At 43.4% G+C, this 27990-nt stretch overlaps 2 protein-coding genes across 5 annotated transcripts in view; one reads left to right on the top strand and one right to left on the bottom strand.

Annotated features, from left to right (window-relative positions):
- The first annotated feature begins 38 nt into the window (after positions 1-38).
- c4 (complement component 4) lies at positions 39-23053 on the top strand. Its single transcript, XM_048980356.1, has 42 exons — positions 39-189; positions 269-402; positions 967-1159; positions 1370-1535; positions 1678-1748; positions 1838-1923; positions 2015-2097; positions 2592-2679; positions 2778-2883; positions 2982-3108; positions 4047-4159; positions 4245-4409; positions 4894-5085; positions 5184-5378; positions 5475-5624; positions 5719-5848; positions 5961-6032; positions 6137-6343; positions 6633-6750; positions 6884-6954; positions 7040-7179; positions 8959-9162; positions 9384-9435; positions 9580-9663; positions 14232-14435; positions 14538-14613; positions 14927-15083; positions 15488-15601; positions 15721-15889; positions 16444-16652; positions 17194-17349; positions 17872-17931; positions 18132-18225; positions 19790-19988; positions 20122-20206; positions 20296-20370; positions 20758-20860; positions 21145-21234; positions 21483-21575; positions 21814-21897; positions 22476-22620; positions 22767-23053. Exons 2-42 carry the CDS (start codon positions 344-346, stop codon positions 22906-22908), a joined length of 5127 nt encoding a protein of 1708 aa, XP_048836313.1. The 5' UTR covers positions 39-189; positions 269-343; the 3' UTR covers positions 22909-23053.
- The window catches only part of LOC125711464 (tripartite motif-containing protein 3-like), a 26951-nt gene continuing 22010 nt past the window's right edge, over positions 23050-27990 (bottom strand). For all 4 annotated transcript variants that reach the window (XM_048980359.1, XM_048980358.1, XM_048980360.1 and 1 more), the window contains 2 exons: positions 27723-27863; positions 23050-26196 (listed from right to left, as the gene is read on the bottom strand). In XM_048980359.1, coding sequence (XP_048836316.1) covers positions 26044-26196; positions 27723-27863 — 294 coding nt within the window. In that variant the 3' untranslated portion in view covers positions 23050-26043. The remainder of the gene's footprint in view (positions 26197-27722; positions 27864-27990) is intronic.

The raw sequence follows: 27990 nt of genomic DNA, 5'->3' as shown, positions 1-27990 counted from the left end.
AAACAGTTCTTGTCCACTTGCCCCCCTCCAGTTTTGGCTGTAAGATCGGCTTCTCTGGGAAATCATGTGGTCTGTTCAGCTATTCGGTGACAATGTGCCAGGTTTCGCACTGTGAAATTCAGCGGCCAGTGCAGTAGTCTCACACTGGGCCGTCCAGCAGGAGGGAAGCGCTCGGCTCATTTGTGGCAGGTAGGCTCTCTCAGGGGCAGACTGAGAGATCAGCTTCTGCTTGCTGGATGTTTTTAAGTAACATTTGATATACTTGCAGGTTTAGTAAAAAGGAGTAGAGACTGAAGAAAGTCGTTGATTAAAAAGGCGTGATAAGACCAAGCCAAAGAACAAGATGAAGTTTGCACTGATCCTCATTATCAGCCTGACAGCAGTAAGCGCTGAACAGCCATTGTGAGTGTCAAGATCAAGACCTTTTCTCATTTGCGATGGATTGGTGTTTAGTGTACATGCGTGGTATAAGTCAGTAACCTTGATATCTATGATACGCTAGTGGAGAAAGGGGAGGATGTGCATGATTTTCTTGATGACGCTTTGTATGGTGCCCTGGGGAATCTGCTTGGCCCTGGGCATTGTCACCCCAGCCCCCAATCCAGGTCCTGGCCCTTTAAGGATGACCAGGGTGGCGTCCCAGAAGCTTCAAATGGGGTGGGGGTTAGTGTGGGGGGCACGAATCATCCCCGTTATAGCAATATTCTGCTTTATTTTCACGTATTACTATTCAATGCATTTTCTTGTGTATTTATAAATATACCTCTTTATGTAACAATATTTGTAATTAATGTGACATTATTTGTAATCTAATGTGACATTATTTGTAATCTAATATGACATTATTATTATTATTATTGTTGTTGTTGTTGTTGATGATGATGATGATGATGATGGTAATTTTGAGATAATCTGATTTTTGAAATCTGACCCAAAAGCATGCGTGCATTTACACGTGTAATTCAGATGGCTGATCACAGCCCCTAATGTCGTTCATCTGGATGTGGACGAGACCGTGACGGTCCAGCTTGACGGTTCCACCACCGATGTCACTTTCAAACTTTACTTTGAGGACCAACTGAGCAATAAGCGATTGTCAAGCATGGAAACAGTGTTACTTAACGGGAACAATGATTACCAGGCGACAGTTAAGCTCAAGGTAAGCACTGTCAGATCGTAGTCTGCCAGTGTTTCTGCCTATTAAAATAAACATCATATACTGTATAGAAATGCCTACGGACGAACAAAAATGTTTGTTGACGACCAAAACTGCTCAAAAGAACTTTTCTGGATACAAAAACAATGCATGCACTGTGTAAGAAATTCCCACAGCAATCTCCGTAACAAATATATTTCTGATTCAATGTAGGTAGATTCAAGCAATTATCAGAATTTGAAAAAAAATTTCTATGTCCAACTGGTGGCGGAAAGTAGTATATTTCCAAAGACTCGGAAGGAAGACATCATCCTGTCCACCAGGAAAGGGTACATCTTCATCCAGACAGATAAACCCATCTACAACCCAGGGGATAACGGTAACGTGCTTAAATGTTTTAATGTGCTATAAAGTGATAATGTGTCTGACACTTTTAATATATGGCCATATGTAATATAAGAGAACTCAGTGAAGGACTTTGAACTCTTATGTATTCTATGTTTTATCAAAAAAAAAATCAGTCCATTTCAGAGTCTTCACATTGGACCAATACCTGCTGCCAGCAGATGAAACTATCAACATAAGAATACTGGTGAGCATCTGATACTGCTGGCCTTGGTCTCCAGGATGTGGAACACGTCATGTCCCCCAGGATGGTGCTGAACTTGGCTTTTCCTACAGAATTCCAAAGGCCTGATAATCTACAACAACGTTGTGCGATCCAGGCAGATCTATGAGCATGCGATAGGAGTACCTGACGTCGAGCAGTGAGTGACGGATGATTTTGTAACACTGGATTTTGGCATAACAATGAAGCTTGTGAAGGTGCAAATATCATAACTTTTGTGATGTTTTTAGGGCTGGCCACTGGAAAATAATTGCTTGGTTTTCACATTACCCCATGTCCAATTCCAGTGTGGAATTTGAGGTCAAGGAATACGGTATGTCATCATGCATGGATCTGTAGAAGGTTAATGCTGCATAAGGTTAAACGATTACAGTACTGTATGGTTCGGAGGGGTGGCATTGCTGCCTCACACCTCTGGGACTGGGGATTGAGTCTCTGTTCTGGCTCTGTGTGTCTGGAGTTTGCATCTTCTTCCCATGTTGTCATGGGGTTTCCTCCTGGTGCTCTGATTCCCCCCTGCCCCCGCAGTCCAAAAATGAGCTGAGGTTAGTTGGAGCTACTGTACCAAATTGCCTGCATGTGTGAGTGACTGGTGTTGTGGCACAATCCTGGGTTATTCCCTGCATTGCACCCACATCTTCTCATACAATCTTGAGACCCCTGTGACTGTGAATAGGAAAACTGGGTACAGAAGAAGGATTGATGGAGTATGACTCGGTAGAAATGTTTTATGTTGAATTATTTAATTACCTTAACATACCCCATCATGTTCAAGTAAAGCTTTTTTTATTCTTTGATTTTGCTTAGTCCTTCCATCATTTGAAGTGACCATAAAGGCCTTTAAGCCTTACTACCTACTCATGGACCCGTCATTAAAATTCAGCGTATCTGCAAGGTGGGTGTGTCTGACAGTCTGTGAAGTTTCAGTTAAAGTGTCCAAGGCTCTGAAGTGCTCTTTAATGTGCTCCTTACTATGTGGTTTGCTAATTCAAGGTACACTTATGGAAAAGGTCTCCAGGGCTTAGCCTACATAAGATTTGCACTTGTGGATGGAGAAGGCAACAGGACATATCTGCCTGGTCTTGAAATGCAAAATAAAGTAAGATAATTAAATGAATCACTGAATTTTATGTAGCAAAAATACAACCAGGTGTTTGGAATACTTGCAATGCCACATATCCTTTTCTGTCATGACAGATTCTGGATGGGAACACAGAAATTACTCTCCACACAGATGAGCTGCGCCACAAAGCAGAAATGCAAAGTATCACAAACATAGAGGGCTATCACCTTTACGTTGCAGTGAGCGCGCTTGAGACTGCAAGTAAGATCTACATAACACAGGGGCAACACGGCCAATTCATGGATCATTTTCCTCCAGCTGTGGTTTGCTAATGCAAGACATTGATGCTCCACATTAGTATGCAGTCTTTCCTTAGATATTTGTTTCAAAGCCTGAATTTTCACTTGATCAGCTTAACTTATCAAGCTGAGGGCAGTGTGTGGCTGAACAGGCTAAATCTCTGTCTGCGAAATCGGCCACAGAAATGTCGGGCTTCTCTCTAATATAATGGGACTGAATGACATTCACTTTCTTTAAGAAATTCAACAGCAACCTCTCTTACCAGAACTCATGACAGGTTACTCATTGCACAGAAGATACGAGCATCCTGCTGATATGATGCAATTGATACGATTAGTGTCATGAGTTCGGTACAAGGAAGTAGTTCGTACATCAAACTGCTCACTACAAAGTCTGTGGATTATCTTGAGTAACCGGGTCATGATTTCTGGCGGAGATATTACAGTTTTTCAAATGTCCCATATTTGAGCAAAGCCTGACATTTCTATGGCTGATATCTCCAAAACTAAGCGACTCCCAGCGAATGACCCAGATGGATATATAGCGCTAAAACACCTCTACAACATTTTTTTCAGGTTTGAGGTGAACTGCCTCTTTACACCCAGGCCTCAGCACATCAACTCCACACCTATGGGCCCTTGGGCAAGGTCCTTAACTTGTAGCTCATGGGGAGTTGCACACTGGCTAGTCCTCTGCTGTGACCCCCAGTTTGCTTTCACTTGCTTATGTGTCTCATGGAGAGCAAGATGAGGCGAAGCAAAAAGAGAACATCCCCTCACTGATTAATAAAATGCCACTGTTCTGTTTTACTTTATGTTCATTGAGCAGAGTGCTGCCTGAAAGCTTTGCAGTTTTATTGTACTTCTGTGAAATAAGACCTTTGCTCTGTTCCACTTCAGCCGGAGAGCTTGAGGAGGCAGAGAGCTTGGTGAAGATTGTTTCCACACCTTATGTGATTGATTTGTCAAAAACAAAACAATATTTCATACCTGGGGGCGAGTTCTCCATCTTGGTAATAGTTTCTACCTACGTATTTCTTTACACATCCATCCTTTAGTTTCATAGCCAAACATTCCATCCTCTTAATATTAAATTAGGCTACAACAACCTACCCAGATGGAACTGTGGTCCCAAACGCCAAAATGAGTGCCACTGTGGATATGATCAGTGAGTCCATCAACCTGGAAGCAGCTGGCAATGAGGATGGGGAGGCACAACTGACTTTTAAAGTACCCAAGCATGCAAGGTCTCTGAACATAAAGGTAATATCTGAAGGAAGCTCTCACCCCGCTAACATTTATTTATTCTAGGAACATTTACCAAACGTTACGATTAAGGTATGGAAACTTTCAAAGTGTCCAGTTTACTTGACGTTCCCAGCACTAATAAAAATTATGTATGGGCAGGGGGTAACACAGTTGCTTTACATCTCATCAAAGGTCATAGTTTGAAGCTGGATGGGGAATTTCCCATATACACTTACAGCACTGTTATGAAATAATGTTTTATAATAAACATCAATTGCATTAAGAGGCTGTTTAGGTAATAATATTATTGTGCTGACATTGACAGAACCTTAAATGTCAAACGTGGAAATAGCGTTACATTAACTTTGAGAAGACCTTCTTGTAATATTGCCTGATGTTCTGATAACGTTCTCTATTAGCTGGGCAGCGGTAACATCTGGCTGCACATTAGCTTGGACCGCAGTAACATTAAATTTTGCTTATTCTTGTCCCATGGCAGGTGTTTGCTGAAGGGGAGCGTGGGAAATCTCTCCTTAGCGATGCCCAAATGACACCCAAGCTCATGATCTCACTGAGCAGCAGTTTCCTGAGTGTCGAGGTGCCCCACGTCACCCTGAGGCGGGGCCAGGATATCACTGTGGTCTTCAGAGATATCACTGACTTCAACCGGCCTACACACATCTACTACATGGTGCAAGAAACTTGTAATATTATGTCATAGCTGTATTCATACACACCTGGTCCTTTTAGGGGGAACTGTAGTTACTTCTTCTCCTTTCTTTGATGCAGATTTTGAGCAAAGGTAAAGTGGTCCAGCTAAGGAGGGTCCAGCGTACAGAGCTGACTACTGTCCGCCTGGCCTTCAGCAATGATCTTGTCCCCTCCTTCCGCATCGTGGCCTATTACTATATAAAGCAGGGAGATAACTGGATAAGGGTGGCTGATTCGGTTTGGGTGGATGCTCAGGATGTCTGTGAAGGCCAGGTAGGTGACCTAAAATTTCAACAGCCACGAGCTGACGTCTCTGTTTGACCCCAGATTTGTTCTAAACACCCCCATGCATGTCCTTTGTGTCCTCAGATAGAAATTCTGCCCTTCAAGCGCAACTACAAACCGTCAGAGATCTTGGACGTGATGGTTCAGACGGACCGTGCAGACAAGGTGGCCCTTGCAGCTGTTGACACTGCAGTGTACATTTTAAACAAGCAGAACAAGCTGACCTCTCGCAAGGTAGCATAGCACCATAGACCTTAATAAGCTGTTCTCACAGTCGTTACTACGGAATTCTGCATCTATCCTGATTTGTTCTGTCTTTGGCATCCAGATGTTTCATTACATGAACTCTTACGACCTTGGTTGTTCAGTGGGAGGGGGGAAAGACCATCTGTCAGTTTTCCTCGATGCTGGCCTTACATTCATCAGCAATGTCCTACCCAAGACCAGCATGAGGCGAGGTGTGAAAGACATGCCGTGATGCAAATAAATATCTGAGATGTTGCCGCATGAGCGTTTATGGAGATAAATGGTCAAAATGGCTAATGGCAGATGATGGTTCACTCCTTCCAGACTTTGGTTGTCCAACAGAGAAGACACGGCAGAAAAGGTCTACTGAATACTCCAGGCTGGTCCTGGACTTAGGTGAGGGGGTGGGGCTCATCCTCTACGTTTACACGTGGGTGTGTGTCGCTACCATGTGGAGGCCGCCTGTCTGAACGTGACTTTTTTGTGCCCCTTGTCTGCAGTGAACAGCTACAACAAGCGTGAGGAGAAGCTGTGCTGTAACAATGGGGCGAAGATCCACCCCTTGCGGTACTCCTGTGAGGCACGGCACGCCTACACCGCCCACCAGTCCCCTGAGTGCAGACGGGCGTTCCTAAGATGCTGTAATGAGGCCAAAAAGAAAAGAGATGAGCTCCGGAAGACAAAGAGGAGACACAGCATCGCGAGAAGTACTGCATTTCATCCGTCCCACTGAGAATTTGCCAATATCTAAATGCATTTGACGTCTGATACCAAATAGTCTCTAGCTGTGTCCGAATTCAGGGGCTGCATCCATAGAATGACGCGTCTAGGAAGGTTCAACCTTTGTAAGCTGCGAAAGGGTCAAAGGGAAAGTGGTGTCAAATGGGACGGCCGGGCTGTCACCAGCTGTTCCTGCCTTTGGTTATAGGTTACTGGTTAGCGTGGCTTCAAACTGATCTTAATCAGCTCCATCCTGACGCCGTTGCTTATTTCTAGCTGACAGCAATGTGCAGGAGGAAGCAGACTACAATAATCTGAACATCTACCTGCGCAGTTTCTTCCCGCAGACGTGGATGTGGATGACTAAGGATGTAGACGCTACTGGGGTTCTCAGGTGAGCCATCATCTCCTCTGAGTTACTTAAGTTTGAAGCCAGGGTTTCTTTTGGCCAATGGATGTAGATGTGCATCACACAGATCACCAGTCAAAGATAGAGACAGTGCTCAATGCTCAATGCTGTTCTTCAGGCACAATGTCTCAGTTCCGGACTCCATCACCACCTGGGAAGTACAAGCAATCAGCATCTCCAAAGCGAAAGGCACGTCTCGCCCACGCAGCTGAGACATCAGTTCTGGCTGGTCCTGCATGAATCAACGTTAATTTCCTTTTGTGTTCCTCCCCAGGCTTCTGCATAGCTGAGCCAAGGCCACTCACGGTCTTCCAGGACTTTTTTGTGTCTCTGAAACTCCCCTATTCAGTGAAGCGAAATGAGCAGCTGGAGATGAAGGCTGTGCTGTATAACTACAGGGAGGAGCCCTTGGAGGTAATCGCTGGGAAATGCTTCTGTTGGAATCTGTCCCTAGTCTCCACCTCGTTACAGCCCTGGTTCTGGAGGGTCGGTTTGGTTTCCAGAATATTCCGCAATTTCAATTCATGGTCCTCAATTCATGGTTGCGCAGGTCATCAAACCTTAAATGTCATATGCATGCTTTCTGATACCTTTATGTCTTTCTGATGATTCTCCACGTGTGACAGAGACAAGGCCAAGCCTGAATGTGCTATGGCGCCCTTGGCGAGATCCTGCTGAGTCCATCTCCCCCACCCTCGAGAGAAAACAAATTCTGTCACTTTATATTAAGAGCATTTCAGTAGCATGGGGTATCTGGTTGCTAATCACAAGCACAAGGGAAGCAGTGAAAAAATAAAACATACGTAAATAACTGTAATATCACAGAATACTACCAGAGGCTTTTCTTCTGATTTTTGCACCCCCTAATCAATTGGCGCCCTAGGCAATCGTCTATGTCGTCTATAGGCAAAGCTGTACCTGGAGAGAGATCGGGGTGACTTTGTACGTTACATCATATTTGTGTAGCAGAGTGGTGGATGGTGCACTGCCGTGAACAGGTGGAGTAAGCCACAAGAATAACCAACTACACCACCCTAGGACTTTCACCTAGGAATATTCATGCAATGACTCTTCTAGCCTAATGCTAGAGGCACACAGGTTTGGATCCCCAATAAGCAGAAGCAAAGACATGATTTCAATACAAAAATATTTGTTTAAAAGCAATATGCCGAATATGAGCAAGACTTTGGCAGTGAGGTAAACCACACCTCCTCACAAGTCAACTTCTTAAAACAGGACCCTGGATTCTGTACAACAACACACCTTACTCAGATAATTACATACTCATGGAAGGCACCAGCAGGAGGGCAAACCACAAAAAATAAATTTGTTCAGGAATCGTGCTCGTAATCCAAAGCACTCGTATATCAAAGCAATTTTTCCCATTAGAAATAATGGAAACTCAGATGATTCGTTCCACAACCCAAAAATATTCATATAAAAATGATTAATGCAAAATGTAAAGTAAAAATACATAAAACAAATTAACTTGCACTTTACCTTTGAAAAGAATTCTGGATTCTTCGCTCGCACTGCTACGCCCTTATTCAGGTGGTGCTTTTCTACAAAATTTTAACTATACGAGTGAGGCATGCAGACTGAGACCAAGCATGGGAGACGATTACCCACAATCCCGCAGCAAGAGAGAGAGAGAAGAACCATCAGCTCAGTTGTGATCACGTGGCGCTCGGCAGACAAAGCGTATATGTAATACTCATATTGCAATACCTCGCTTGTTTATCAAGTTATAATTTATTTAAAAATTTTGCTCGTCTTCCAAAACACTCGCAAACCAAGTTACTCACAACCCAAGGTTTGACTGTATACCTGAACTGTGAAGGAATGTAAAACAGTCGGCAGCACTACTGTCACTTAAGCCATTCAGCTGTCCTACTAAAAGTCATTTTAAAATAACTTTTAACGAACAGTAATGTTAACTGAGTGTGTCAGGTACAAATGTGTGACGTAATGCATACCTGTACGAACTGTGGAAGTATTACCAGCGGAAACCGGAGAAGGGTGGAGTTTCCCAGATGCTACAGTACCGTACATCTTTTATTATGGTGGAATACTGTTGAATGACCAATTGGGGATGTGTGGGTAGATGCACTTAAGCAGGCCCCCTCACTCCACCACATGTACATCAGTGTATTTGTAGTTCATGGGTTTGTGTGTTTGTGCTTCCGACCTCAGGTGACCGTGCAGATGGCTTCGGTGGAGGGCTTGTGCACTGCCAGCGATGAGAGAAATGTGCAGGTAGTGACAGTTCCCGGGAATTCCGCTATCTCTGTCTACTTCGTCATGGTGCCCTTGATCATTGGAAACATTCCCATCCAAGTGAGCGCGTTCACCTCTGATGGTGTGGGGGACATGATAAAGAAGGACCTCAAAGTGGTGGTACGGAACCTTCCTTTGTTTCCTAGTGTTGTTTTTGTTTGTTTGTTTGCTTGCACTCTTTTTGAGAAGTAAACGGTTACATTCTTCTTCTTCTATTCAACTTTACTTTCAGCAAAAAATGTGGATTTGCGTATTATAAAACGACCTTATCTTACTTCCCACTTTTGCACATTTGATGCGCATTGATCACATTATACCATGTTTTTCGCTACGATTTACAGGGGGAAGGAGACGTTGTGTCTGAGCAATACGAATACAATCTTGACGTGAAAGGTAACCTCTATTGTGATGCCTGAAATGCCTGAATGCGTCGGCCAGGAGGGGAGATTTGGGCCGAAGTGTGAAAATCAACTTTCAATTGTCTTTTTTTTACCTGGTCCACATCGACCGATCTATGCGTGACCCTACTTTTCGTAGGTGCAAAACAGCTGGATATCGAAATACCAGCCCCTCCAAGTTCGATTCCAGGCGAGGAAAGGGAGACATACATTAGCATCAAAGGTAACGACATGCTGAGAAATTCAGAAGCAATGGCGTTGGGACATGTCATTCTCTGCTAGGCCGTAGCAGCATAAATAGGAGATGAAGTAAAGAATGTCAATTACGAGACTTTGTTCCAGTTATTTATATTACCTGACTGTATTTTTAATTACATCCATCAGTAAGCATTGGTAACAATTTACTTCTGTCATCTATTATGCACTACAGAGCTGTCATCTATTATGCACTAAACATACCTTCATAGTCCATTACAATGGTCAGTATAAGAATTAATAAAGCTTTACAGCATCTTCTGTTGACAGTCATAAGGTATTATAAGGTTGATAATAATATTTCATAAGCTCCAGTGAAGCTCCCATCTATAATGCACTATAGATACCTTCATAATGCATTATAATGCTCGGTATGAGATTAAGGGATGCTTTGTACTGCAATATGAAGGTATTTTTAGTCTATTATAGATGAGAGCATCATAAAGCATTTTTATAAATATTTTTAGCCATGTTTATAATGCTTTATGAATGCATTATAATGTGTTATGAATGTGCTCATATATTCTTATACACATGGCATTCATAGAAATTGTTACTAACCATTTAGAAAGTGCAGGGTCATAGTGAGCCCACAAGCCCTCCCCACAGGCAGCGCACACCCTGCAGAAAGTTCCAGTGCATCATAAGGTGCAAACTCACATTCTATGGATGATATAGAGACACCAACGTTTTTTTGTTCTAGGAATGTTTACTGAATGTTACAATTAAGGGTCCTGATTTCCTGATGTTCGCAGAGCGTCATCCCGCTGCTACGCTTATGAATAATAATGTGCAAATTAGTGAAGGTCACAGTAGGGCAGTGGATTTACACATCAGAGGTTCAAGACAGTAGCAATAATATTTTCATCGTTAATTATATTAAAAGGATGTAGTAATAATTTCACTATGCTAACATTGACTGAACCTTTGTTAAAATATAAAATGTGGAAATATTGTTCCATTAACGCTACAGTAACAACGTTCTCTGCCAAATTCTTTCACATAATGTTAGCTAAAGTTCTTTGAGGATTCCCTGTTAGCTGGGAGTTCTCCTAACCTTACGTGTTTCCCAGAGGATGCCCACACAATACAGATGAAAACGAACAAACTCCTCACACCGTTGTTGTGGCTCGATAACATACCTTACTCACATCTGTTCTTTCAAAGATGCACATTTATCCAATGAAATTATTACATCTAAAACATAGTCTGTGAGGAAAATTGAAAATTCTGATAGAATTTTCTCCTTTTCTAACAATCGAACTATTCATAATACTTTTTTTTTGCATTTCAAAAATGCATGCATATACTGTACATATGTAACACACATTAGGCTGCAAACACCAAGAGTGTCTATGGAGAGAACATCACGCTGCAAGTCCAAGTCACCATTTGCTCTCTCACTTTCTGGAAGAGTTGCGATGGCAGCTTTGCTGTTGCTTATCCAACAAGCAAGACGAAAGCCTCCTTTTGAGCAGAAAGCTTGGAGATTCTTAATTACCTGAATTGCCTCCTTTTCATCTGGAACACACTATAAGCAGTCATAGGCATAGAAATTTCTCAACACTGTATAACCTGCTTCAGGGGTTCAGATGTTTCTGTTGTCTTCAGCTGTCTTTTGTAGTGCAAAGCTTCCAGCTGGCAGACACTTGGCGCCAAAGACTATTCCTCACCATCTAATACTCCTCTGGATCTCCTTCAGGTCACCGCAAACCATTAGCAGATCAGCATCTTTATCCAGTGCCTTTACCGGGTGGTACACTGCTGCAGTGTCAGCCATAACAGTAGCTCTTTCCTGTCTGAATCTGGTTAGAACATCAATAAGCATTAGCCAAATCCGGCTCCTGTAGAAGCTCTTCGTTTAGCGATGTTCCTCAAAAGCTCACAGCGCAATCAAAGACCAAAGAGCTTTCCCTTCAGAGGATGGCATACACCGTCATGAGGTACATACCATAACATTTTGTTATCGGGGTGTAGCTGCTCTTCTGATACCTTCTTGGCACACCCTCTCACAATCGTGTCATCCCCAAAATGATTGTATACCTCATAAAATGTCTGATCTTTCTGAAACTTTCTCGAGATCCGATGCGGACTGTTCAGCAACACCACAGTTGTTCTGCATCGTCAAATTCTCCTTCTTCAATGACATTCCAGCCTTCTTATTCTTTATTTTTATTCTTCTTTTATTTTACTATCTTTTTTTATTTATAATGTTTCTTACCTTTTCTCTTTCTCTTTTATATTTTTTACTTGGTGTCTACAAACTTGATCTAAATATTTCATTGTATTTCTACTGTGAAAATAATGGTATCTTCTTCATCTTCTACTTCTTCAATCAATGTTCAACAATCAAGACAGCTTTCATGGTGACCATCCAGTGATATTTCCTTCTTTTCCTCACACCTGCGCTCAGGAAAGTCGTGATCGAACTGTTGGATCGACATATGCTGTGTACTTACAGCAGAGATTTCACTGACAGTTTAGTAAAACATATCTGATGCTTGAGTTTTAATAGCACCTCTGAAAGGACCATTGACAGCATATGGCCTGTCATTCTCACTTAGGACGACCCGCAATAGCTCTATAGCTCCAGTCAGACGCCTCACTTTACCTTCGATGTGTGGCAACCTCACAACCTTCAGTAAGACCAGGAAAATCCTTTTGGTACTTATTTTTCCAACAGTCAAATGATGTACAATACTATCTGTCATATTTTAAAAGAAAATCATTCACACAGAAACACACATACACACACTACTTGCTACAATTAACATTAATGCTACACATGACATTACATACAGTATAATATCACCACAGTACATGACAAATACAGGAAACTATTTACATTATTTACAGGGCTGGCACCGGTCCAACATGCTATGCTGCCCAACAGGTACCTCCAGCACCACTTTGCCCCCCTCCTAGGGGTTTACCCATCCTGGCATCCCCAGAAAGTCCCACTAGCCCTCTGTGGCCACAGGGCCCCAAGTCGCCCCCACCCTCCCCAAGCACCATCAAAGGTTGACAGTCCCGGCGGCCACCACAACCGGTCTCCCATCCTCAAGTCCCAGAGGTCCAGTGATCCCTCTCTGGTGAAGGCGGGAGCTGTCCGCTCATGGGCGTTGGCCAGCTGGACAAAGCCAGGCTGCTAGCAGGCTCTGGGAGTGCGGTTCCCCCCAGGTGCTGGACTTTGCCTCTGCATGGCTTGGTGGAGATCTACTCTGGGCTGGCAGACTGCGTCTCTGGCTGGCTCTCCCGCTGCCTGGATCGGGTGGCCTCACGCAGCCGCTGCAGGTTGGCCAGCTGCTCCAGCAGATTCTGGGGGATGCACCGCCGCTATCTCCATGTCCTCCCGCAATCGTCCCTCGTCCTTGTCCAGCTCACAGCGTTCCTGAGTCAGCCGGGCCACCCAGCTGCAGCACACCTCCCTGCTGCTCTGCAGAGCAGCCTCAGCCTGCAGCATCTGACAGTTGCGGTTGCAGCTGGGGTCACCCTGCGGCTCCTCGCAGCTGCCAAGCGGGGAGCAGTCAATGGCAAGTGAAGGGTCCAAGTCGGCAGTAGTGTCCGCATTCTTTGCTCGCTGACGCCAGCTCAGATGAGCGATTAGTGGACTGGGCGGTTTGAGGAGACATTACACAGGTCCACGGCGCTTCAGAAGGACATAGTGGCCCCTCCCCCTCTGTGCTGCTATCAGCTGTTCTATTGGCTGCTCTGGGTTTGTACGCAAAGGTGTGTCCAATGGCCTTTCTTCTTCCAGCACCGGCGGACCAGCTTCTGATCCCTAGCTTGAGATCCTGCTGTCACTGCTTCCCACGACCCGCCACTCCAGGCTTGTCGGATGATGTTACCATGCAGCGCCAGTGGGAAAGCTTCCGGCATTCTGACACCATTGTAACATCTGGCTGACCGAGGCATCATGGCAGCGAGAAACGATGAGGCTCGCTTTAAGGGGGAACAGTGCCCTTAAGAGGGCTGACAAAGGCATTAAACAACCACCAAACAATACATAACGGAGCCCCAGGGCTACAATGGCTAAATGCACATGAGGATCTGACCAGGTTCACATATGACACGGCAAGGGCACACACAACGATTGCTGGAAAAAGAGTCAATTCTATCAGAATTCTATCAATTCATTTCAAAGACTTTCCTTAGGATATAAATATTTTGTGGATAAATGTGCATTTTTCAAAGAGCAGATGTGAATAAGGAATGTTATTAAGCCACAATAAAATGGATCCCCCATTAGAACCCCCCCCCCCCCCCCCCCATGCAAGGTGAACCCGACATAAACTGTGCCGCTCTTAAAGGAGCAGAGTCCTTGAAGCATTTTGCAGCATTAATCAATGTTGAGCAAACATACATCTCTCTAGCTCCTAAAACCACACAGCCAGGCGTAGAAGCGGAACCCCCAGTCCCCAGTGTTATTTACCCATTGACCCGCACTGCCATCCATGTTTAACTGCACTTAAAGTGATTTGTCTCGCACTACCAGTCTTTTTGGACTATCGTGTAATGCTCAGCACCCCATCGCAGGCGGGACCATGGGCGAGTCTGCGGGGAACTGCCTGAATCTGCAAGGGGTGAACAGGCTCATCCAGCTGCCCACTGGCTGCGCGGAGCAAACCATGGTGAAAATGTCACCGGCCATCCATGCCATAAAGTACCTCGACGCCACCAACCAGTGGGTGAACCTGGGGCCAGAACGGCGGGATGAGGCCCGTGGGATGATCCAGAGCGGTGAGCCCCAGACTGTCACAGTCACCTTTCATTCACCCATAAGCCATTTGGGGCCAGGGACCTTTAATCATCAATCCTGACTTATACTTCCATGTTTCGCAGGTTATGAGAGGATCCTGTCGTTTAAGAAGGACGATGGTTCTTACGGGGCTTTTCAAAGAACTCCCAGCAGCGTCTGGTAGTTCCTATCTCTGCTGTCTCCTACCGCCTTGTTTAATAGAAAATTATTTAAAGTTGCTATAATGTTGAAGGTTTTTCTTCCCTCCTGGGTCCATCTTCAGCAATAAGATGTAGGCCAGAGTATTATCTGGAGAGGTCATGGAGATGTATTTGGATGTAAGATTTGGTGAAAAGGTTTGCTTCTTTCCTGTTTGCAATAATTAAAAAGCTGTGATTGGTTGGCTTGTGCCCTGCTTTGGGGTGAGCTAACTCGTGATTGGACAGGCTTGGGTCCTACCCATGACCTCCATCTCCCTTTGACTGCTTTGCAGGCTGACTGCATTCATAGCCAAAGAGCTGATTCGATGCAGACCCCTTATAAATGTGGAGTACAGCTACATCCTGGAGTCCATCTCTTATCTGGTGTCAAAGCAGCTGGAGAATGGAGCATTCAATGACCCTAACCCAGTCTACGATCGGAACATGCAGGTAAACACCATTGCTCTGCTTTACATGGAGTAATCTGCTGTCACATTTCAACCAGGAAAAGCTACATTATTCATTTCTTTTTTGCTTTTTTGTTTTTGTCTAATGCTAAATCCATTTTGTAACACTTTAATGCATTCATAAAGCATTATAAACACAGCTATAGCTATAAAAAGGCATAACACATTAAAGTCATGTTTATTATGCATCATTAATGCTCTATGAAGCTCTATGAAGTATAAGCCATTATAATGCATTGTGAACGGATCTGTAATGCATTATACATGGGTGCTTTAAGAAAAGTGGTACGTCCTTTTTCCCAGGACCAGGGGCATTATTTAATCGGAGAGGATAGCTAAACGGTTTAATAACAGTTAGTTCTCCTCCCGTGTAATCTTCCCTTTCAGGGTGGAGTCGGTGGGTTCGAGGGAGATGTGTCCTTGACATCATTCGTGTTGGTGACCTTGCAAAACTCTCTACCGATTTACTCCATCGTGCAAAACGCGGAGAGTACATTTACGGTAAGCATTCTCCTTAACTCACCCATGACGAGGTTTGCGTTTGCTTTATGAGCGTATTCAGCTGCTGCTGCTATTCGTGGTGATTTTGCCTTTCCGGTCGTTGGTTCTCCACTATGCAGAGGATGGCGATGATAAAGGCGGAGAGGTACCTGTCGGAGAAGCTGGACTCGCTGCAGAGGCCCTTTGCTGTGGCCATCACGGCCTACGCCCTCACGCTCTCCAACGCCCAGAGTGCAGCGGCGGCACGAGCCCAGAGGAAGCTACGCTCTATGGCTACATGTGCTGACAGTCAGTGCAACACCCTTTATCCTGCATTTGGAGGGGGCGTGTTTGGGGGAGTCAAGCGAAGCATTTAGAAAGGGGATAGAAGGTATCATAAAAGGAACATGGATGAGAGTAAAGACAAAGGAGGCAATATGGTTTAGGGAAGAGAGGTATTATGCATTATGTAAGAATACCACATCATGTAATAACTCGACAAAATTTTCACTTACTTATATAATAGCACCTGCATTTTGTAATAATCCGTATTGTTGCAGAAGTCTAGATATGGATGTAAAACAATCCTGCTGCATTCCCATAATGATTTAAGCAAGGTGGAACCAGTTGTGGGCCATACAAGTAGCTCTACTGCTCCAAAGATGTCTGTGTTATTCATTCAAATGAAGGATTTCCTCACACAAAGCACACACATAAAGGTAGACATGTATACCTTTCATGTCTGTAGAAGTACCATTAAGGCACTGGGTGAGTTGAGTAGGAAGAAAAAACAGGCAGGATGTATTATGCATACGGAGACCTTGTGTGAAATGTCTGCCTCTCCATTTCTGCATCCGGAAAAGACATGTGCCACTGGAACGCCAGCGAGGAGCTCCGGCTGAGCGGGGAGAGGAAAGCCGCCAGTGTCCCCCAGGCTGATTCCATCTCCATAGAAACCACGGCGTATGCCCTCTTACAGACACTGCTTGGGGACGACGCACAGTTCGGCACGCGCATCGCCCGGTGGCTCACTGAGCAGCGCCAGTACGGGGGAGGGTTTCGCTCCACACAGGTATGGCCCGCACTATCTGCGTCGGCAGGGCAGGCTGTGCTGTTCTCAGACACCTGCAGACGTTGCATCTGAAACTTCCGCAAATTCAGTGTAGTGATCACCTGTGGTTCAGTGGACGACATTGTGGCCCTGTAGCTCTGAGGCTGGGGGTTTGTGTGTGTGGAGCCTGTCTGTCGTGTCTTTGTTATGTTATGTTGTGTTGAGTGTGCATCCTGTGATGGACCGCCATCCCATTCCAGGGCGCCCCCTGCCTCATGTCCTGTGCTTCCCGGGACAGGCACCAGGCTCACAGTGACCCTGTAGTACATCGTCAGTTATCGATGGGAAAGATTTCAGGTTCAGTGAATAAAAATCCAGACCAAGATTTTTTTTCAACCAACCACTTCGGTATAAAGAGTCACAATCACAGAGTACTCAACTGGTTAGTTGAAACAAAATCTTGCTCTGGATTTTTACTCACTGGACCTGAAATCTCCACCTCTGGTTATTACTCCCAAAATGAGTCGAGATGAACCAGCTGCTCTTCCTCTCTGGTTGCCAGGACACCGTTGTAGCTCTGGAAGCTCTCTCCACTTACAGCACAGTAAATAATGATGTACAGCAGCTGGACATGAACGTGGAGTTCTGCTTTCCATCAGGGAAGAAGAAGGTCGTCCATCTTGCTAGCTCGAATGCCCTAACTGCACCTGCATTCCAGGTGAGCCTGCCCCGTAAGTGGCACTCTGCTTGAAGTTGCTGCACACTCGCTAGTCACGACAGGACAACAGCCATGACGTCGTACCGAGACCAACGGATCCTTGGCTTGGATCTAGTTTCAGCTGTGTTCATTCAGCACAGAAGTACAGGCCATCCCTGGGTTAAGAACATCCATCTTAACACAAGTCGTATTTACGAATGGACTACCATAAAGCCTATTTTGTAAAAGATTGTTTCAAATACAATGGTTTGTAATAACGAATACAAGCGCTTCTTTGTGACACGCAGGAAAACATGCGTGGCTTCAGCAGTTTGCCGGGTTGAGGTGCAGTACAGTACCGTATATATGCCATATCCTGTATAATTAAATTATTTTTCCGACTTAGAATTAGAGAACAGATCTCATTCGTAACCTGGGGGCTGCCTGTATTTTGCTTTTAAGAACTAAAAAATGCATTTTGCCAATATTATTATTTAGCAATTATCATTGCAGTTTTTCTTGGACACTTTTTCCTTTATGCAGGTTGAACCTGGAAATGCAATCCAAGTCAATCTGAGAGGGAAAGGAACCGGCACTTTGTCAGTAAGGACGTGTTTTTTTTTCCTTAAGAATTTTAATTAGTGTATAGTCACATTATACACTTTCTAAGAATGCAGCCTCATAGACCGTTATCTGCCAAATTATCTGCAATAACTGCATAACCGTTATCTGCTAAATTATCTGCAATAACTGCATAACCATTATCTATGTACTAATTTTCTTCTCAATGTTTTTTATAATAGGTTGTGCAAACTTTCAGAACAATGGAGGGAATCAGCTCCTATTGTGATTTTTATCATCTGAATGTCACCCTGGAAAGAGACTTAAAGTACCAAAGTAAGATATTTCCGTATGCACCTTCCAAAAGACCTACTGGAAGCTATGAATAAGTATACCTCCAAACCAAAGTCATAATTAGATACAGGAAAGTCTTCTTAAACTACAGTGCTCACAAAAATTCTTGGGATGCTCACTTAACATTAAGTCCAATGACAAGCGATGTTTAACATATCAGCACATATCTTCCACACAGACATTTCCTTTTTATTAAGTGTCATAACTTGTTTGACTAATTCAATTCTGTTTTTCCCATTTTGCTTTGAATTACAATTGTATTCACAAATGACATGTTATGGAGCAGACGGAGTGGGCAGTGTGGGCTGCATTTGTGAAAACACGAATGTTTGGTGGTTTACATTATTGCAAAGGACTCACTTTTTAAAAAGCACCCAATGCGACTGATCGTCAATGAACATGTTAACTCAGAACAGCTCTTTTTGGACTATGATTTAAGTTTTAGGGGGCGGCATGGTGGTGCAGTGGTTAGCACTGTTGCCTCACACCTCTGGGACCCAGGTTTGAGTCTCCGCCTGGGTTACATGTGTGTGGAGTCTGCATGTTCTCCCCATGTCGTCGTGGTGTTTCCTCTGGGTACTCCAGTTTCCCCCCACAGTCCAAAAACATGCTGAGGCTAATTGGACTTGCTAAATTGCATGTGTGAGTGGATGGTGTGTGAGTGTGCCCTGCGATGGGCTGGCCCCCCATCCTGGGTTGTTCTCTGCCTCGTGCCCATTGCTTCCGGGATAGGCTCCGGACCCCCCGCGACCCCGTAGGATAAGCGGTTTGGAAAATGCATGGATGGATGGATTTAAGTTTCAATTTATTACTATTTGAAATGAATGTTTCACTTAAAACTACTGGTTGTTTGTGATGTGATGTATATTTTATGTAATCAGATGAATGAAATAATGATTTTGTCATAAAACCAATAAATCCGCAATATATTTTCTGAATTAAGCAGAAGTTCTAAGACGTTCTGTCTGTATGGCTGAAGACCTGCCCCCAAAGTCTGCTTATACACTATCAGCCAATAGTTTTTCCACACCATAGGTGTTCTTTACCAGTTTTCCATTTATTTCATAAACTGCAGATTGTTTTATTCTTGTTAAGCCTCGGAAAGTTTTCATCTATAAATGAAAATATAAATCAAATAAAAAAAAAGTTTAATTCATAACATGAAAATAGTATTAACAGTGTATATCTGACGTCCTGTTACCTGGCTGTGTGGTGATTGCAAAGTCAGATTCTAGGCTGTCATTTAACTTTAAATGCACTAGTTAACTATTTCAACCCATGAAACAGAGCAGTATTTAATGTCTATTGTAGATAGAATGCCTTGAATTTTCTCCGCTGTTATAACTACTGGAGGAGGTTACTTTGATTAATCAAAGATATGACATTTTCTGGCTAATGAAGGTTCTCAAATGGTTAACATACTGTAAGTTTATTTGTTAGCAAAGAATATTGAGTGTATGTAAGATGTTTCTCAGGGTGTGCAAAAAGTTTTTACTGGTAGAGTAAGTAGAGGGGCTGGATATAACAAAGGGGGCTGCTGTTGCAGACAACGAGGAATATGACAGTCTGGACGATTACTATAACTACGAGGATGAGGATTCCATCGGGGAGCACGAGAAGATGCAGGACCAGGACGACCAAACCCTGAGCAGGATCGAATGGTTCGACCTCCGATCTCGGAGAAAGCGGCACGCCCCCCAGGCCGAGACAAAGGAGAACACAGTCCTGTACACGGTGTGTGCGAGGTGAGTCAGGGGGAGTCATGGGGAGTCATGGGGAGTCGTAGCTCAGGGGTCGTGCTGCCATACTGGCTTTTTCACCCAGGCACTGCAACTCACACTGCAACTCACACTGCACACTCCCTCTGCTCCATAACAGGAAAACAGGAAACTCCACAGGAATGGCCGTGGTAGATATATCCCTGCTCAGTGGATTACAACCGAATTTAAAACACCTTGGCGAAGTAAGAACGGAATTAAATTTTATTTCATTCACGATTAACATTTGGACCTTCAGGTGCACTAACATTATGTATGGTTCTGCATATTCTAGCTCATAAGCGGAACAGAGAAATATATCGACCATTACGATTTGGGGCCAAATAAGGTGTATCTCTACTTCAACAAGGTATGAACTCTCGTTCCGCTCCACCTTCACTCTTTCTTTGTCGTTGTATCTATAGGATTTATTTTTTTTTGCCAAACTGAAAATTTCTGAAGAACTGTATGTTTTAACCATGATCACAAACTTGCTCTAAATCAATAACTGGATGAACAATCATGTATTAGTAAAAAAAAAAAAAAAAGCTATTTATGACATAAGCCAATGAATGCACATTTATTTGAGGGAGGGGGGTTAAAAATCATTTTATGGGGGATAAAGCCCCCCTGACACAGACTTGATGATGTCCCTGTTTGGGATTATATTTCTCGGTTATATATGTGCAATCCGACTATCGTTATGACTGATATTTCCATGAAGTGTATAATGAAATATCTGCTGCTGCATTTTTAGCTCACAGAGAATGAAGGCTGTGTGGGTTTTGAAGCCAAACAGGTGACGCCCATTGGTTTGGTGCAGCCAGCCAGTGCTGTCATCTATGACTACTACAACCCAGGTGAGCAGAATGCGCTCGGTCACAGTGACACTCACTACCACCGGTTGCCACTAGGGGGCAGCGTGGGCAGTGATAATTCAGCTGTGCGGCCAAAGGGTCGCTGGCCCAGGTCTGAGTAATGACCTTGCTGGCGTGTCGCTGAGCAAACTAACACTGCCTCATTGAAATATCCACATGTATAAAAAGCTGAGATGATAACACATTTGATTGTGTTTGTACTGTATAACAGCTGCTGCTAAGAAAAGAAAAGTATAATCATGATTGACTTTGATTCCTTCATCTAGACAGGAGATGCAGCATCTTCTACAGCCCCCCCACAAAGAGCACCATGATCTCCAAACTATGTAAAGATGACGTGTGTGCTTGTGCAGAGGGTATGTTCCAACACTCTCCACTAGGGGGCTGCAAATCATCTCATCCACTCCCAGTAAACAGGCCCGGATATTTTCTCTCATGGACATTTTTGAATACATTATACAAGTTCAAAGCATTTTTTCTTAAATATACTTCATATTTTATAAAGAACACATAAAAGGCTTTTCTCTCTCTCTCTCTCTCTCTCTCTCTCTCTCTCTCTCTCTCTCTCTCTCTCTCTCTCTCTCTCTCTCTCTCTCTCTTTCAGGTTACTGCCCGAAAATGAAGGTTACTTACAGTAAGAATATGGAGAGGAGCACTCGAGTCAACTACGCCTGTTTCGCTCCCATCGTGGACTATGGTGAGACAAGCTCCTCAGCCCCTATGTATGTTAGCATTTGCATTCTGTGGATCTGTGTAGAGCAGACCTGGTGCTGTTATTGTAAAATGGTAAAGTACAGAAAAGTAAGATATTCTATATTAATCTTTTCATGACACATACCAATAGTTACAGCAAAAATACTCATATTGTCTTCACTCTCCCGCATAAGAAGACCTTATTCTTACTGTTTTTGAATTGACTTCTTTCTTCTTCACAGTCTATGTTGTCAAGGTCAACAAATCCAAAGATGACGGGGTCTTTCAGTATTACACCGTGATAATTGACAGTGTCCTTCAGTCCGGTGGGTAGCCTCCTACATTCTTCATGTACTTCACTTTTACTCTACTTTCTACTTTTTATCTCATGAGAGCAATCAAATTTCTACTTCACATCCGCCACCTCCTGTCCCAATTTGTGAAAAGCTAATCTGTCACAATAAAGACGTCTTACACTTTTCACATTGGCTTCCATAAAAATGAATGAGAGACAAAATATTAACAAATTATAAAATGAACCCACAGCCCAAGTCATCTAATGAACAGCATTTATTGTCTGGCTAATAGGATAATTACGGTGGTCACATCAGAGAACACACTTTGAGATAATTCAGGTCCTATAAAATACTTTAAAACTGAAAGGCTCCTGTACTTGGCTAATTAGTTCAGTTCTTTTTGTGCTTTTACTGGTTAGTTTCCTTGATTGATTGATTCCGTGATACATGCATGATTATAGGACACTGACCAATCAGCACACAGTGCAAAAGTGAAATTCATGTCTTTTTAATTGAAATGGTATCTTATAAATCCTGTCTTAACTCATAGTGTTACATGGATTATCTGGCATACCCAATGGCTAATTACTCTCTCTTTTCGGTTTAAGGTAAAGATGACTTAATCCTAAATGGAAATATGCGTGAAATGATTCACAGAAAGAGTTGTAACAATTTTAAAATGAAGGATAACGCCAAGTACTTGGTCATGGGTAAAGATGGAACCATCTCCGATGTGCAAGATGCCAATGGAAAGTAAGTTCAGAAACCTGGGCTACAGCCACATAAGTTTACAATTCTTTGTGGTCGATATCAAAGCATGTACCATCTGAGACATCTGGGGCACATGATGTAAGAACCAGGAGGTGTGAGTAAAGCATGAACGTCTTTCTGTGTTTCAGCTATCATTACGTCCTTAGCCATGACATGTGGATGGAGGAGATCCCGGAGGAGTGGCGATGCAAGGCCTCAAAGAATCGCAAAGCCTGCCAGCTCCTTCAAGACTTCCTGCTGCAGTACGAGTTGAATCAGTGTAGGGACTGATCTCGAGATGCATAAGGGCCTAACAAACCGGATATCTCTGCTAACCGGTCAAATGCTAACTCATTCCTTCGGCTCGCTAAAGGCTACCTTTGTGATACAGCAATACCAGTATAGGCGGGAGTAAATAAACATGCTGCTTCGTTAAGCATTGTGTGCTTTTATTAACGGTCCGAAAGCTATAAAGGCTCAAGAGCGGCGTGTCGACAGAATAACGAGAAGAAACAATTGCGGTTCGTCATGTCACAGGAGTGGAGCACCGAAATATTACAGATATAATAAGGACAGTGCTTCAATGAAATGGCAGCTCTTACCTTCATGTAGGGTGTGTGAATGTATGTGTGTGTGTGTGTGTGTGTATATATACAGACACACACACACACACACACAAAGACAACTGGAAATAATGAAATATTTTTTAAAACCCTACTTTACTGTTTCCCAGTGCTGGTAATTGTGCAGTGGTTGCCGGAGGGTCTACTGTGGAGATACCAACAGAACAGAGATAGAAAGATGGAGAAACCATTAAATTCTTGACATAATGACCCTCGAGGTGGTAGCGGACCCTCCAGCAACTCCTCGCCCTCAAAGACGGTGGATTACAGGTTCTCAGCGCGACTGTCTCTGATTTCCAACCAGATTTTTGCCTGAAATCACTCAGTTTTCAAACTGGTTATAATGTCCGAACACTAGCAGAGCTGCTTGTGGAAAACGTGAGAGAGTGCAGTTACATCACAAACATGCCCTCATCCAGGATCCAGAAAGGGTGGTGGAAGGCCTTCAACCAAGGCTAATCATTTTTGAGAGTTAAAAACATTATAAAGTGCACAATGTCCCTGTAATCCAATTGCAACCTTAGCAGTTACTGCCCCAAATTACAGTCTCTAGTTTTTAAATGTAGGTCCCATTGTTTATTTACAAAATTAAGATAATGAGTAATTCATAGATATGACTTTTTATAGCGGGACAACGTCTCGAGAATGTGATAAGTCACACGCTGTATGTACAGAGCAAATAATACAAATGAACATGATGCAAAAATGCCAAAACACAAACATGAAGATGTGTAAGGGGAGAGGTCTCTGCCGGAGGGGCTGTTCGTCCGTACGCTCGATTCCGATTCTAGCGGAAACGTCAGACGCTGTTGGAGGCGTGAGTCTTCGTATCGGCTGAAATCTCGATTCTATGTTGGAGGTGACTAGAGGGCAGCTAGAGAAGCTGGTTCCTTCTGTGATGGGGCTCCTACTGTGCATCTATCTAACAGAGGTCGTGTCCTTCTCACCTAAAGCTAAAGTCAGACACTGTAGCCATTTTTTCAGTAATCTAGAAAACAGACTAAAACAATTATGAAAACCAGGTGCTAATCGTTATTGTGATATTGAACATTTTTGCACCCCAGTGTAATAATGTACAGTAAGAAAAGTGAGATGCATTTGTGAACTTCTATGATATTTTATCACTATTCTCTAACTTGGGTGTAACCTGTTGTTCTTCTATGAAATCTCCTCAGCAGAATGTCGGAGGCCTACGTGAGTCGGCATCTCTGAAGGGTCACCACTAGCAATAGCAGTGTGATGCTATCATCACGACAACCTCTCACCATTCTTTTGAAGGACGGGGCACTCAAAGCTGTTAAAAATGCTTACGTTCTACCAAATGTTCTAGTTACCAGTGCACATGGAGTAAAAAATCAAGACAATGGAAAGAAAATATTGGCAAATTAATTGTGTTTTCCATGAATCACCCAGTATTAATTCTATGCAGATATGACTGGTAATATTTATGTACATATTGCAGTATGTTACAGTCCCCCCTCAGTGAACCTCGAATTATGTTGTACAACAATCCATTTTGTCATTTTGGCAAACAAATTCGGGTAAAGTCCATTTCTTCCAGTTTATTCCAGGTATATCTTATAGCCACTGACAGCCAGCAGTGTTACGTAAAGGCTTGTACTTACGGTTTGGCAGGAATACGACGCAACTCAACGTCACAAAAAAATTAATTTAGAATGATAAAGAAATGAAATAAATTAAGAACAATTACCTTCATATTTTTCTTTTTTCAAATTAACACATATGCACATGAACACACACATACACACATATAAACAGCAATAAATAATATGCAGTTCTTAGAATGCCGTTTTACCCCTGCGGGGTTAATCCAGACCTGCTTGAAATGCAGAAATGCTATCACGCTTGTATGATAACAGCCTGCGAAAAAAGAAAAAAATGTATGCAGAGCTTCTGAAAACAATTCCATTTACAGAATATACACAAAAATATGTATATAAATATGATATAAAACTAAATGCACAAATGGTGTTGCTGTCATATGCAAGATGGCTTATTGTGGCAGATATATTTTTGATGTGATTAATATTAAAGGACAGAGAAGCAAAGCGCCGTCTCGCCGTCATTCTCACATCCCAGAATCTGAGGTGAGGGGTGAGTTTGCCTCTTTGACCTCCAGAACCTGGACAAACAATCAAATAAATAAAGATATATTCCTGCTGGATGTAAATACATTTGGAAAAACACTGTGCTGTGAAAAAACAGAACTCGATAGTGCTTCTTGGTTTACACCTGGTAGGGACAGGTGGCCAGAAATTTCTAGAAACACTTTGATGTCAGTTTCTTGGTTCTGCATGGTAGAGAGCCAAGCTAATCATCGCTCAGCTGGTTTTCAGCCCCACATGTGCCGTGAGGCGGGGGTCATTCGACTATTCTTCCCCTTCCGGCAAGAACCGGAGCTCGATCTCTGATGTGCAACACGGGGAAGGAAAAATAGGAAGGGATGCTGCTGTTCTGCTGCAAGAATCCTCTACTGCAGGAAGGGGTGGGGCTCTTCTACTGCAGGAAGGGGCGGGACTCCTCTACTGCAGGAAGGGGTGGGGCTCTTCTACTGCAGGAAGGGGCGGGACTCCTCTAATGCAGGAAGGGGTGGGGCTCCTCTACTACAGGAAGGGGGCAGGGCTCCTTAATTGCAGGAAGGGGAAGGGCACCGCTACTGCAGGAAAGGGCGTGGCTCCTCTACTGCAGGAAGGGGCGGGGCTCCACTTCTACAGGAAGGGGCAGGGCTCCTCTACTGCAGGAAGGGGTGGAGCTCCTCTACTGCAGGAAGGATGGGGCTCCACTACTGCAGATAGCGGTAGACCTTGAAGCAGTGGTTCCCCGAGTCTGCAACCACCACGTGCCCGTCCGACGTGAGGGCCAGGCCCTGGGGCCCATACAGGGGGTCCGCGCTCGTGTTGATGTAGGACAGGAAGGAACCTGAGCTGTCGAACACCTGAACACAAACAGTACCCTCTCATTTACTGTCATCATTTGGTTTTGAAACTACTTCTGATAGAATTAGTTGCACCAGTTGCAAGTTACCAAACTCTTGTAAAATTATTAAACTCTTTGTTTCCCAGCCTCAGAAAAATATATAGCATTTAGATCTAAAACATACAGCACTTATTTAAAAAAATCTACACAAATGGTCCTGTAACGATCTATTTTAGTTAAGATAAACACAATATGGTATTCACTAATATCACCGTAATCATCAGTCAGTCTATTATCACAGATATCTAGCATTTAATGTATCCATGCCATTAAAAATATACATGCAAATATCCTTTCATTTTCTGTAGTCACTGGTCCTATTCAGGTTCACAGGAGCAAGCCAGAGAACAACCCAGGATGGGGTAACTCCAATTAACCTCACCATGTTTTTGGACTGTAGGATGGAACCAGAGCACATACAGGAAACCCCATGATGACAAAGGGAGAACATGCAAACTCCACACATGGAGCCTCGGCAGGGACTCAAACCCTTCTCCCAGATGTGTGAGACAACGGTGCAAACTGCTGGACCACTGTGCCACCCCATATGTATGGATGTGGAAAAATAAAAATATGAAATATGTATGTGTACAATATCTCACACAGAGCAAAGCTAACAAATAGTTAACTATATTTGAAACTATATATAAAATAATATTTTATTTTATGTATTTGGGTAATAAAGGCAACTGGGGGATGCGAAATAAAAAAATAATAAATAATGCAGAATGTCAATTAAACATAGCTGGTTTGAAAGGGCAAATTTAGCTCTGAAAATGTAAGTCAAGTAACTAAGAGAAACATCACAGCTCAGTGCTACATACCAGCATTTCCACTAAAATCAAGGTCACTCTGTCTTTGCAAAGATTCTGGGAACTTTGACTCATTACTTCATTACCAGGACAGCACCCATCATCTCGTTGCTTTGGAGCAAATACAGACATGACCCTGTTTCTTATCTTCTCACGGCAGCAGACAATTTCTGCATGGAAAACTCTGTAGCACCCTCCGTAGATCAATGTTTAGCTGCTTACTGTGACATACGCATCAACTGCAGATGATTATGCATTTGCTTATGGAGTTTCTGGGCTCCCTTTTATGCATTAAGCATGCAACAATACCAAGGAGAAAAGATAAATAATCATACTTAATTTGGCATTTGGAAAAGCACATAGGAGTTCTTTGGGTTTCCTGTATTGCTCTGTGTGAAAGGGGAGTTTGGGATCAAAGTTCAGGGTCATACAATATTCCTGCACCCTGGAGCAGTTTTTGGGGAAAACAGTGATATCCCTGAGAGACATAGGATTTGAACCAGCAACCTTCTGGACACATAAACATACTAAAAAGCCACCGAACTGCTGTCATGACTTCAATAGGGAGCAACTATTTCCCTCAGCATGACGGTACGCCATCAGAAGAAAAAGCAATTTCACAGAACAGGCAGTGAAATCACCATGAAATATCAGACAGTCTGTCACAGCTCACCTGTATTCTGCTGTTCCCCCAGTCTGCGACAATGATGTTCCCGTTGCCATCGACTGCTACACCTGTGGGGGCATTGAATTGCCCATTCCCCTCGCCGTGGGAACCAAACTTGAATAGGAACTCCCCGTCAGCACTGAACACCTGGCAAATCAAGACTGGTGAGTCAGGCACATTACATTTCATTAAGAAATCATAATCACACTATTTCATATTCATATGTTCTATATAAAGAAGCAAGAACAGCAGGTGTAGGATAATAACTTAAACT

Source organism: Brienomyrus brachyistius, chromosome 17, assembly GCF_023856365.1.
Source record: "Brienomyrus brachyistius isolate T26 chromosome 17, BBRACH_0.4, whole genome shotgun sequence".
Classification (NCBI taxonomy): domain Eukaryota; kingdom Metazoa; phylum Chordata; class Actinopteri; order Osteoglossiformes; family Mormyridae; genus Brienomyrus; species Brienomyrus brachyistius.
This window is presented reverse-complemented; position numbering and strand designations above follow the sequence as displayed.

Coding starts and splice junctions, on each gene's coding strand:
- c4 (XM_048980356.1), top strand. CDS start 344: ATGAAGTTTGCACTGATCCTCATTATCAGCCTGACAGCAGTAAGCGCT. Junction 403..966: donor GTAAGCGCTGAACAGCCATT/GTGAGTGTCAAG, acceptor CGTGTAATTCAG/ATGGCTGATCACAGCCCCTA. Junction 6,033..6,136: donor CAGGCTGGTCCTGGACTTAG/GTGAGGGGGTGG, acceptor CCTTGTCTGCAG/TGAACAGCTACAACAAGCGT.